The 13,437-nt window shown below is 39.4% G+C and overlaps 1 protein-coding gene across 2 annotated transcripts in view; it reads right to left on the bottom strand.

Annotated features, from left to right (window-relative positions):
- Nucleotides 1-775: 775 nt before the first annotated feature.
- The window catches only part of Gria3 (glutamate ionotropic receptor AMPA type subunit 3), a 272,274-nt gene continuing 259,612 nt past the window's right edge, over nt 776-13,437 (bottom strand). Inside the window, exons 14-16 of one of the 2 annotated variants that reach the window (XM_050118848.1) lie at nt 10,911-11,025; nt 8,105-8,352; nt 776-3,003 (exon numbers count right to left, since the gene is read on the bottom strand). In XM_050118848.1, the coding sequence (XP_049974805.1) occupies nt 8,107-8,352; nt 10,911-11,025 (361 nt within the window). In that variant the 3' untranslated portion in view covers nt 776-3,003; nt 8,105-8,106. The remainder of the gene's footprint in view (nt 3,004-8,104; nt 8,353-10,910; nt 11,026-13,437) is intronic. The other variant, XM_050118849.1, reaches the window with a different exon arrangement.

Genomic DNA, 13,437 nt, shown 5'->3' with positions numbered 1-13,437 from the left:
ATCCCTCTGACTCCTAGAGTCCTACCTCCCTTTCTTCAGCTCCATTTCCCAAGCTCAGCCTTATCTTTGACTGTGGGTCTGCATGTGTTTCCACCAGCAGCTGGATGAAGCCTCTTTGATGACTACTGGGCTAGGCACCAATTCTGCTATACTCATTCCTGAATTCCTGTACCTTCATCTCTTTAGCATCTCGCTTGCACTTTCCTCTCTTCTAAAAAATATTCCTTCTCTTCCCCTTTGACCAACACTGCCTGTTTTCTAGGGTGACTATACTATAGAACTGGTCTGTATTTAACTTGTTTCCTTTGTCAGATAAAGTTGCATTCCATGTTCACAATCTACAAATCAGGCTTGATGATTAGCTTTTCATGTCTCCCTCAGAAATTTAAGACCAATCTAGTCCCCTGCATTCTTTAATTACCCATACTACATTGGTGAGTCTTGATTGAATAAAGGTTCTCCAGTGGAGGAGGGGAAAGATCCCTAATGGTTGTTGAAAGTGAAGAAGGAGAGGGTAAAGCCTTCAACTCAAGCTAACGTCAAATGTGGGAGTGAGGCTCAGTTTGGCTGAGGGGCCTGGAGTCTGAAGGCTGACTGCTTTGCAGTTGGGATGGGGAGAGATGCAATCTCCTCATAGTAAGGAGGCTATTAGAGCCCTGGCAGGGCTTCAGGTGAGAAGTTAATTAGTGAGTAATGACTTCTTGGCATCCATGCCATGTAAATTGGAAACAGCAACTAGTCAAAGAGCAGAAACAGAATTCTTTCTTTACAATTTTATTTACAAAATGTATTAAAACTTTGTACAATACCTCATCGCAATGAGGTTCAGTAATTATGCCCGTACATGCAGTTTACACTTTTACGGCCATTAGTTTGCTTGGCAATTTTTCTGTTCACTGAAGTACAGCTTTAACAACAAAAAGAATTGGAAAAAAGATCCTCAAGTGACTACCGCCAAAATCCCATAGCTTGAAGTTAATAGTAGAAATTTGAAGCAATCAACATTTTTTAAACATGCAAGTTTTTTTTTAAATAACAAACCAATTTACCCGCTTCTTAATCTCAGTAAAGTTTCCTCTCTGAAAAACTGATTTGAGTCAATAAACATACATTTCTCTTTATACAGTGCCTAGGAAAACATTTGTGTTTAGGTTTGTTGGTTTGTTTTATACAACTTCATATTCACACAGCGTTAGCTTCCCGCACTGGGACATTATAGCATTCATAAGTTGAAAAAATCACAGTTTCATGAAAACAAAACAAAACAAAACACAACAGCTTTCTTTTGTATTTAATACCATTTAAAATCTGACAGGTGAGTTATTTGCTTATGACACACTTTCTGGAATGAAAGTTTATATTACACCTTTCTGGAAATGTTTCCTTGGAACGAGACCTCTTCTTTTCTTTTCTAAAGACGAGAGCAAATATGCAGCGAGTCAACTAAGCATCTAAGGGTCACACTTGGGAAATGAAGGTGGGCTCCTAATTTGCACAGTCTGGAAACTTTCCAATGCACGTTACTGATGAGAGCAAACTATTGAACTACATAAAGCATACGTCGTTATATAGGAGGTAATTAGTGAGCGGAGACTGTTTCCTCTGACTGTTCTGATGATGCCAACAGCAGGTGTGCAACAGTTACTTGACAGCCCATGGAGCAGTGGAGCGATCTTCAGTGAGTCAGTAGAGAAACTGCTCCAAGCAAGGACCTGGGAGTGATGCTGAGGTCCTTCAGGTTAGCGATAGGTTTGGGAATGCATCTTAGTCTTTGCAAACTAGAAAAGGACACATGCAGTCTGACGGAGAGCCACAGGCAGGCAGTAACAGGCAACAGCTGGTCAAACAGACCTAGCAAGAGTAAAGTCAGATTGAGAACTGTGGTCTGAACCCACTGGCCTGCCTTGAAACACGGCCCTGTCTCCGTGTTGTACACTTGAAAGGCATACTTAGCAGAGAAAGCAGAGCTAAACACAGTGTTGTTTCTGAGAAAGATATTCCAAACACAACTGGGAGAATAGGCAGCATTTCCCTCACCTCAATGCTTACTACTCGGCTATGTTGACTTAAAATGCACACCGAATCAAGGAAAACAGATCTGTGAACTGTAATTCCAGGCTTCTTGGAAAGCCTCCGGGATCTGCTTTAGGAAAGCACCAAGAGGTCTGCCTGATGGTGCCCACCCCTTGCTACACACAGAAGTCAATTTCGAAAGCTCTAATAATCCCTTCACTTCCACTATGGGAAGTTCTCCTGAAGTTTTTCACGAAGACACTGCAAGAAGTCAATAACTGAAGTCACCATTCAGTCTCTTTCCCAAAGCATTTGAATTTTCTTAAGTGTCACATTTACATTCTAAAGCTATACACATTTTAGCAACATCAAAAGGAAATAGGGTGCACAGAACATCACCACCAACAGCAAATACCAAACACATGTGGTCAGCAGATCCTAGAAGAAATGCCTGTCTGTCTGCTCAAACACTGGGAGACAGACTTTTTTTTTTTTTAAATCAGGAGGAATTACTTCTTTTAGTTAAGATGGGTCTGTTTACTGAACTGGAATTAAATTTGTGTGTGTGTGTGTGTGTTTGTGTGTGTGTGTGTGCATGTATGTGTGGTGTATGTGGCGTGTGTTTAAAGAACATGGTTTTGTATATTGTGCAGTGGTATCAAACAATGGCTTTTGTTGAACTGATTTTTTTATAATATTTTTTTCGCATACTGGAATCTTGCATGTCCACTTTTTTGTTGGTTTTATTTTAATTTTTTTCAAGCAAAGCAAAACAATTTCAATGATGGTTTGCGTTGTCACAAGTCTCAGAGTGTTCCATAAGGCACTGAAGGAAAAAAAAATCAGTTTTTCCTATTGAAAGGTCATTGCACCATCAGCAATCTTCGTGTCATTCCCGACACCAAGGAAAGTGAAATCTGGCTCAGGATCCTTGAAGCAGCCACATTTTCAGTGATTTCCTCTCATTGCCTGCTTCCAGTGGAAAGGGATCTGCAAAGGCAAGGGGACATTACAATGTGAAGGGACATTTTACTGGGAACCAAGACATTTACTAATGGCTCACTTCACTTTGAACAACAACAAAAAAAGTGATTGTTCTCTTCAACTGGCATTACTGGAGCCTTCCCCCACCCCCAGCTTGACTGCAGGTCGGTTAAGATTTTCAACTGGATGCAGATGCTTTGGAATATATTAAATAAGGGTGATTTTCCATCATAGGTGTGAGCTATACTAACATGCAGGAAATCTAACTCAAGACTTTAATCACTCAGGGTGTAGGTATATTAGAACGTTTCAGTGACATTTAAATAGAGGTAGTCAGGACAAATACATTGCAGAGTATATTCTGATTGCAGATGTGACCAGGATTGTTTTCCCAGCCCAGGACACAGGGTACACGAAGTTACTGCTTACTGAATTCAAATCCGTTTTGACTACGAGAAGAAAATTTATTTGTTCCCTGATTGGGGACTGTTCATTTCTCTCAATACCTTCAACCTTAGTGTTTAAAGTCTGAATGTAACACAAGGAGTTTAAAGGAACAGCACATTCTAGAGAACAGGCAATGGCAGTGAAACCCATGAAGGTGCTTTGCCTTGAAATTAGTGGCCTGATTGAGAGGATACTGGTAGTCCTCTCATTTTTATGGCCTTGACTAGATGTAGGGATCTATTGCCCCTGACTCTGTAAACTCAGGATCACACCCCTTCTCAATCACCTTTCTCTGTATGCTAATGGAACACTCATTTGTTTCTCTTTAGTGAACCCTGAATTTAGGTTGAATGAATAATATCATTATCTAACCCTGGTTCTGGAATAAAAATGTGTGAGAATGTTAAATGTGTGTGCAAAGAGCCAAAAAGTTAACAAACATGGAAGTAGGAAAAGCTATATCCCCAAGTCCTGAGTCTTTCTTATGGTCAATGGTATATTCTTATCTGGAGTCATATTTCTCTTTCTTATAGTCAATGGCATATCCTTATTTGGTGTCATCTCTATTTTGTATAGTCAATGGTATATCTATCCTTATCTGGAGTCATTTCTCTCTCTCTTTTTAATGGTCAATGATATATTCTTATCTGGAGTTACTTCTCTCTTATAGTTGATCAATAGTATATCCTTATCTGGAGTCAACTCTCTCTTTTTCTTATTGTCAATGATACATCCATATCTGGTCTTATAACTCTAAGAAAGGGACTTGACCTCTCAGTAACTGTTTCCTGCTTCTAAACAGCAGGAGGGGAAACAGCATCACTACTGAGATAAAAGCCCTCTGAGAAAAAAAGAACATCACTGCCTCAGTTATTCAGAACTTTGTCTCCACTTGACATTAAATTTTTAGTCTTCTTTCTCTTTTTAGAAATAACTCTCTTAAGCGGTAAAAAAAAAAATCTCCATCAAGAATGTCTATGCAAGTTGGGCCTGATGGCTCACGTCTATGATTCCCAGTACTCAGAGGCTGAGACAGGAGAGTTGCTGTGAGTTTTAGGTCAATGTGGGTTACAGAATAAGCCCCTATAGCAACCTTTCTTCCACTCAAAGAATATCTACATATAGGCTGCCAAAGGAAAGTTGATCCCTTTGAAAATATTAATATTTCATTAAATGGAACAGAGTTGACCTAGAGGAAAAATGGAAATTCCCCCCCAGTTCCAGGTTTGGTGAGGTCTTTCCAATGAGAGGGATTTCACAAACATCACTGAGGAAGCCAGAAAAGCTAGATGTAGTTTTGTCCAGTCTTGAGGAAACTGGACGATTTCTAAAAGCAGTTAAGATAGTCATCCGCAGGGAACAGTGAGGAGAAGTCACTTGCCAGGGAATCCTCTGAGGTGACCTATAATGTCTGGTCAGTAACTTAGAGAGATAACAGGCTGTGAAGAGAACTTTTGCTCTCAAGTGATGCTAAACAGAATCCCAAACTGAGACATCTGTTCCTGAGACCAGTAAGTATGGCATAGAAAATGAATGGAGACTCTATAGCCTTACTAAGGTGCTTTTTTATTAGACATATTTTATTGGATCTTATTCTTCTGGGTGACTTAGACTGAGCACACTTTCTAATCACTTAATGGTCTTATAAACTCATGAAGCAGACTCTGATAATTAGCAAGACAAGGAAAACTTCAGGGTACCTTTTCACGCGCATGTCCCGGAATAGACCATGACCACTCAGGTCAACTCAGAAAACTAGAAACTAGATAAGAGATCAGAAGGTGTGTAGAGATATTGTAGGACTTGTTTGGAAATCATAGGTGAATAGGGGAGGCACTAAATCCCATAGTGAAATGGGCAGAATGGGCTGGGAATTTCTTTTATACAGAGGTTCTTCTAGGACTTCTTTATTGTGCCAGAGATGACTACTAAAGAAGTGGGTAACTGAGCTGTAACCATGATGGCACTGGTGTCTGCTAAAGTGACATCTTTACCTTAATTATCCAGAATTTTGCTCCACAATAGTAGCACATCCAAACTGACTAGAAGAAAGCCAGAAAGCTACAAATTATAGCAAGCTAGGTTTTGAAGCTATTCCATCTAATATGGTATTCTATGGCCTCTAATTTAAGACTATAATGACACGTTCAAAGGATTGATAATCTAATTCTACCTCTTCCCTTCTCCTCTCTTTTCTCCTCCCCACTCTGTCCCTTTTCTTCCATTCTTTCCTCCCTTTCTCTTCCAGGTTCCCCTTTCCCATCCCTTCTTGCTTCTAAAATTTTCTCTAGAATCTGTTAGAATCCTCAATCTCAGAAGATCTCCGTGTAATTTGGGATTGAAAAACATTATTCTAGGGAGTTAACTAGAGACTGTATATAATAATTGGAAAGTATGACCGTAATTCTTTTTTAAAAATATTTTTATGGTTTTTATAACTTTATTTTATGTGCATTGTGTGAAGGTGTCAGATCCCCTGCAACTGGATCTTCAGATGGTTGTGAGCTGCCATGTGGGTGCTGGGAATTGAACCTGGGTCCTCTGGAAGAGCAGTCAGTGCTCTTAACCACTGAGCCATCTCTCTAGCCCCATGACCATAATTTTTTGAGTCTTGATCTGTTGTAAATGATTCTTTTCCAGGAAACTAGGAATATGTATAGTCGTATATGGAGTGGCATGTACAAAAGTGGGGTATGAAGTGTCTATGCAGCTTTCCAAATGGCTTTTAATGATATCTATATTGTTTATGTTTGTTTTGTACGTGAGTGTTTTGTCTGTGTGGCACATCACATATGTACCATGCCCATGGAGGTCAGAAGAGGGCACTGGCTCACCTCAAACTGGAGTTCTATATGGCTGTTCACTGCCATGTGGATGCTGGGGACTGAATGCTAGCAAGAGCAACAAGCACTCTAAAACTGCTGAGCCACCTGATGGCCTTCATGAACAGTTGTGACATAAACTTACCATCTCTTTTCAAATTGACAAAATTGCACTAAGGTCTCGAGTTTCCTGAAGACTAGCAGACTACAGATTGAGGAGGCAGGGTTGTACCTCACCCTGCCACTACCTAGTTGTATTGCCTTGGACAAGCCACTTGCTGTGATTGAGTTTTAGGTGCCTGAGAGAAAATACTGCCTGCTTTGTTTCATCGCAACTGAGGGAAGAGTTGTGACAGAATTGGGAAAACTGCTATACATTCTTAAGATGCATTAGATAATTGAACTTCAACTCCTTGGGATTTGCAGCAATTGTGCTAGATTGAAATGGCTCCTTTACAGTCCTACAAAAAAAAATCAAATAATGTGTCCCCAACTGAATTGTATCATCAACTAAAAGCACTAGCACACGAGAACGTTAAATGATTGCATGCCAATAGTGCTAATGACGGATGAACTTATGGGTTGAACATTCACAAATATAGTGGAAACAATTTGTTAACAGGTTAGTTTAGTGTACTGGGTGTGTAGTAGCTGCAATCTGTAGACCAACAGGACAACCAGCAACTTCATCAAATAAAATGGTGCTTTCCACGGTGATAGCAAATGATTTGTTTGGATAAAATGTCTAAAAATTGACTAAATATTTATTTGCAAGCTTACATATAAGAGGCTCAAGTGTGGAAGTCTTAATAGAAATTAGAGTATATTAACATTTACTAATGAGCTCTAAGTTAGCCATTTAAAATAAGGAATAGGAAGTTGCTAATTGTTCTGTTCCACTTTCCATAGGCATGTCAGTTAGGCAAATGTACTTGGAAGGTGGTAAAACTATTCTTTGATATACTTGTAGAATGGAGGCATTATTCAAATACATGCTTGCCTAATAACTTATAGGAGTTATTGGGGGTCAGGTTTTCCTAAGTATTAATTTTGATTTGGTCAGCAGCAAGGAACCTAGACCCTTACTTACCTGAGCACCATCAGTTCCAAGGAAGGGATAACAAAGGGACTCAAAGATTAAGAAATTTGCTTCATGCTCCCACTGATTAATTAGAAAAACCATAACTTCCCTACCTGAGGTGGCAGGATCCTGCTTTTATTTCCTAGTTTAAACCATAGATCCAGAATATCTGCTTTCTTTAGAACTATACTATCTAACATGGTAGCCTTGGGGCACATGTAACTATTGAGTATTTGATATGTTGCTAGTATTGCTTGAGGTATGTCCTAAGTACAAAAGCATCCCAAATTTCAAAGATTAGTATGAGTAAAATAACATAAAATGTTTCATTCATGTTTTAATATTCTTGTTTACTTGACAGCAATTGAAATATATTTTGATATCTTGGCCTCAGTGAAATGGGTCATTGAGATTAACTTCAGTTGTTTTACTTTTACTATACCTAGTAGAACAGTTAAATGTTATTCATGTGGGTCACACATGTTACTCACATACATTTGTATTCAACACTAATGCTCTAAGAATTGTTTCTTTGTTCTTTTGTGCCATAGACAATAACTTAATTCTAATTATGCTTTCAGAAAAAAGTACTGCTTACTGATAAGAGACAACAATCATTGTTTACATGTAACTAAATAGTAGCAAAACACAATGCTAAAGTCAAACCAAAGTAAAAAAAAACAACAGAACAACAACAACAACAAAAGTTAACACACAGAAACATAAGGCTGATTAGTTTACTAGACCTTAACCGTACCCCTAGATCTTAACACTTTCTGTTCCATACACGTTGTAGCCTTCTCTGTATGTAGCGTAATTCTGAGTGTTGGTGGCAGGACCAGGCTTAAAGTTTTGGGTGTTCTTTGTAAGTTTCATGCGTTTTGACTCTGCCCGTGATTTGTAACAGAATTCTATCAAAGCCACCATCATGGCCAGACCCAGACCTCCGACAAGTATATAGAATACGCCTGCCACATTGCTCAGGCTTAGAGCACTGGTCTTGTCCTAAGAAAAATGAACAAGGCGATTAGTTCTTGAGGAAAACAAAGGCAATAGGACATCACAAGACATCACAACAGTATAGAAAAGGTCTAAATTGTAAAATAACTAAACATTGTGTAAGTGTTAGGACTCAGCTCTGGAAACCGGCTGATGTTTCACAATGACCAGCAAGATGCTAGATTGTGCTTCTGTTGACAGTTTTGACTCTCACCTAAATGTCCTTTAGTTTTCATTCTTTATGCCTCTTAGTATCTCCAAATGATTAACACAGTGTTCAACCCCTAAATATGAGATCACTTGTTCAGGGGAACAAAAGAGTAAACACAAGCATAATGTAACTCTCTGCTAGGCTAAACACACACCGTTTTCCAGAGTTGAGCCGTGGCATTATCCCTACAAATGTAACATTCTTTTCATTTGGGAACTGAAGCACTCTTTCCCCCCTCTCTCACAATACCCCTTTCCCCTTGTTTTCTCTGTGACAAACTTTCTTAACAATTAGTCTTTAAGCTACTAGGTGAGAATATTAGAGGTCCCTTATATTCTTGTGTGGAGATTTACTTCTTGGGGAGTTGTATAAAAAGGGTTAAGACTTCTTTTCTCCCAGCGACTGATACATTGCCCCTTTGGAGAATTGGTTGCTAAGTTCAAAATCAGGGCAACAAGCCTTTGTGCTGCTAGAACAAAGGTACAATACAGAGCTGGCTTTGCTCCATCTTCCTGAAAGTTTAAGGGAGCCATCAGGAGGGTCCTTTGTGTCCTCAATTGACTCCACACAAATCAGAAAGATTTTCTAGATCATTGATGATTAAAAACAAAAACCAAAAAATTTCAGTTCATTATAAGGTTTTACTCCAGGGAATGTAGGACTAATTAAAAAAATGCTACACCTATCTGCTTTCTATTTAAGGTGGAGCAAAAATCGAAGAAGGTGGTCAGTGCCTTTCAGATCAAACAGCAACTCTGACTAAGCTGCCTGCTTGCATGAAAAAGAAAAAAAAACCCGAACTGCTGAACAATGGAAAGAAAAAAAATTGGTGTCTCAAGCCCTACCTTGAGGTAGGACACACCAAGGGCCAGGAGTCTTTCTTTGAAAAAAATAGCATTTTGTAGTCTTTTTAGAGGAAATGTAACCATTTTGCTGCTGAAAGGAGTTGAACAGAATACCCGTTTTTTTTTTTTTTAAACTGTGGATTTTTAACATCTTCTCTAAATGATGACATAGTAAACAGATGCTGGCCATCAGGACTATGGCTCAGCTAGACCTGATAAACTTAAATGGCCATGTCCTTCTAATTCTATTTTCATGGGAGCCAACTCTATACCTGGTTACTGTAATAAAAAGGCCAAATGAAATTGAATTGTATTTAGGAGTGAGTGTGGGGGTGCCTTATGTCCTTGCCAGCCTTACATATAGTCACTTTTCTAGAATGAATGGCAGGTAGGTGAATAGTTAGAACACCTGTCCCTTATTGGACAGTGGTCATTTCCCTAAGGCAGCCCACCAGGCTAGCTGAGGGGGGTAGTTAATAGTCAATCAAGAAACGGACTAATTTCTGGAATCTTCCTTCTACTGTCATAAATGTATACGTGCACGACACTGAATAGGATAAAAGATCCTTTACATAACCCATGTGGTCTGTATCAGTAACAACAGTTTCAAATTTCATGTGTTGAAGTTTTACAGAATTCCCTGCTGTGGGATGTAGAAAACCAGTAGCAAAATGGTTCGCTGCATGGGGAAAATGAGCGGCATTTCATGAAATGAATTAACTGATACCACAATATTAGTTCAGAAAAAGGAAAAGGCAAAAACTGAAATTAAAACGAACTTTCTTAAGGGAGCAAGGGGCGGGGAGGAGAGGAAGGAGGCGGGGAAGAGTGTTTCATGCTTATCAATGTGATGTTAATCCTGACAATGTACACCCTTAAGGAGCATGCGACTAAATTTTAAAAGTATTACATACAGAGATTCAAATTACACCTTTGGAAGAGAAAAGTGTGACAGACTTAATGAGATTTGAGATCCAAACAGATGCTGAATTTAATATCACAGCAGCTGGGAGGGAGCTAATCATTCTGCTTACAGAGACCAGCCTTTGTTACTTGCTTGACTATTGGCTGACGACAAAGACATATTAATAACCAGCGGTATTTCCAACTGCTGTCTCTGACAGTGCATGATCTTAAGATGAAGTACTGTCACAATTGGATCTTTTTTCTTTTTTGAGTTAAGGTTTTTTATTTTCTTCTCTATGAACTTTCAAAATGTGAACTACAGTAAAACCCCTTTATAACACAGCTTGTTATTTTATACTTTTGGAAGTGCACTGAGCCAGATCAAGTCCCTAATCAGAAGAGATCTATATCATAATGGGTGGATGTCACATGGCAGGCCTGTGAGGCTGGTATTTGTCTTACTTCTACAGTGCTGGTGTTATGAAGGGGTCCCACTGTGGCAGGGTGTGTGTGTTGGGAAGGAAAGCCATTTGGGGGTAGAAAATAAACAGGGGGTCAAAATGTGATTGCTAATCAGTACAAAAAGACCTTCAGCGACTGACCTTACTCCCGGAGTCCTTGGCTCCACATTCCCCCTTATCGTACCACCATTTGTTTTTCAGCTTGTCTAAGATGCCTTGTTCACTGAGTTTCAATACTGCAAGGTTTACAGGCGTTCTTCACGTGGGAAATAACATAAATAACATTATATTATGTTATTTTATGTTATTCAAGCTTCAAACTACTTTAAAACTATAGAAAGCGATAAAGCAGGGGGCCCTGGCCACAGAGTAATTTTAGACACTGCAGGCAACCTGAGCATTACCTTATAAAAAGTTAATACTACAGCAACGCTATATTTACCAGGGCCTGCCCATATCGCTTTGAGTAATCGGCACACACTGTTAAATAATGAGGATAGAAAAAAAGGCACTCTTCAGATAGGCTGTGTGTAGTGAGGAGGGTCTCCCCTCAAGTGACAATCGGCGGCGGCAGCTTGCAGTAACTTTTGTGGTGGAGGCGTGCTAGGTTTGATCTAACCGGGTGTCTTGTTGTACTTCCAGACAGAAAGCAAGTTATGGGTGTGGGAGGGGATTGGAAGGAGACAGGGCCAGAAGGGAAACATTTGTATATTGTGGACCAAGAAAAATGAATGAATCTGAACAGAAAATGGGTCCTGAATAAAGAGCATGCCTTTGGATTAATTGTCCCCTAGTGCACAAATCTATTGCCCAGCTGAAGATGATCTAGTCAAGAACTGAACTATACACAGATTCTCATGCAATGACCATACAGTTTAATTCCTAAGCACACACTATTCTTAACATTAAAAGTTAACCTTGTAAACTTGTTGTAAACCTTGAAATCTTTGATGAGGGGCATTTTCAACAGGAGAAAAACAGGCCCATGGGAGTATCTAAGTTAGACTGTATGTCTCTCTGATGTGCCTATAATTAGGTCAGATCCCCAGAAAGTGGAGCGGGGTCTTGCATAGTACAATATCAGTACAGTACTGTGTAAAATGGCCAACTGGCATTACCATTGTTGAGTGGTACTGTGGAGGAAGAGTTTGATAAAATAAGACCTCTTTAAGTGAGAGACTAATACATCTTCAGGAGGCTAGGTTACTGCTTTCTCCTTGGTCCTCCATTACTCAATGTATAAAGACTGTTTTTGAAACCATTGGGCACAATGTGTGAGTCTGACTGGTCTCACGACAATGATGTTTTGCCCTGAGAGATGTTTGGCTATCAAATAGAAATAGTGACCACTACCCTTTCTTCTTCCTAAATTCCTTTCGAATTTAAAACAAAGTTTCTCTAATAACTTTAGGCAAAAAAATGTGTTATATGGAATGGGTGCCCTAATTCTATGATGAGGCAAAAAGCTATATTCAGCTTCTTGTGAACAGTACTGCCAATGCTAGTGTGTGTTGGTCTAATGCCACGGGCTTTGAAAGAGGAAGTCACACAATTTATGTAACTATGGGCATGCTGCAACATTTCTTAGCTTACTTGGGAGAAGTTGGACCTATTAACATATCTGGTTACAGATGAGACTTCCTATAGTCACAAAGATCTGGTCTCTGTCATACCAGCTCCTAAACTTTCCTTTCTTTTTCCATTGCAGTTGAGAGCAGAAGGACCGTTTCGGTTTGAGATATTCTGAGATATGTAACATCATTTAAAAATAATATGCAATTTCAGAGTACTTGGGATTTGAAAAGCAATAAACCTTTAGCAGCAAGGAGGTATCACTCCCTTCGCTAGTGCAGAGCATGGTAACCAGAATATCTTCATTCTGTGACTTACAAGTAGTTGAGTTTTTTTTTCATACTTTAAAACGTTCCTTACATCAGCACTCAAATCCTAGGCTTCTCAAGTACTAACCAGAATTGCAGCAAAGCATCCACAGAACTTTGAGCCTCCTTAAGATAGTGTTGGCAGGAAAAGTTATGTCTTAGTTTATTTAAAGGTCAACAAGACCATCTATGGTCCCGAGAGCAAGGTGGGAGTTGCCTTCTCCCCTACACCTCACTACTATTTCTTTCTTTCTCTTCTTTATTTGTTGTGCCATCACCAACACTTCTCTCCAACTGCTGTGCTTTGAGCCAGGTTCTGGTGTGAGATATAGCATTATGGAAATTGCCTCTAGATACAGGCTAAGATGCTTCTAATGACATGAGGGGTGACCTGGGTTCATCAGGACTTTTTTTTTTTCCTGTACTTCCTTTTTATTTCAAACGGTTCAGTGACTTCTCATCGCTCTCTGACTGTGTCCTTATCAGGCCACATTCTCCTTCAAGGTTCTGCATTCTTAAAAATACCTCACTCAATTTGTTCAGTACTGCTGCTTTTATTAGATCTTAGGAACGGAGCAGCCTGATTAAAGTTACCACACTAGGGTTACTGAAGGGTTCCATTCTCTAGATACTCTGCTTTTAGAAGATGTTCATAAACATTTAAGTGACATAGATTGATAAAAGGGGGATATGTGGGTTTAGAGCAGTGGTTCTCAAAGTGTGTTTCAGGGACCTCTGGGGGATCAATGAAACCCTCTCATTAGAGGGTCTGTGAAGTCAAATCATTT

The sequence above is a fragment of the Alexandromys fortis genome, unplaced genomic scaffold, assembly GCF_014885135.2.
Source record: "Alexandromys fortis isolate MF-2015 unplaced genomic scaffold, M_Fortis_MF-2015_v1.1 scaffold_114, whole genome shotgun sequence".
NCBI classification, from domain to species: Eukaryota; Metazoa; Chordata; class Mammalia; order Rodentia; family Cricetidae; genus Alexandromys; species Alexandromys fortis.
The sequence above is the reverse complement of the archived record's forward strand: the minus strand, read 5'-3'. Positions and strand labels throughout refer to the sequence as shown.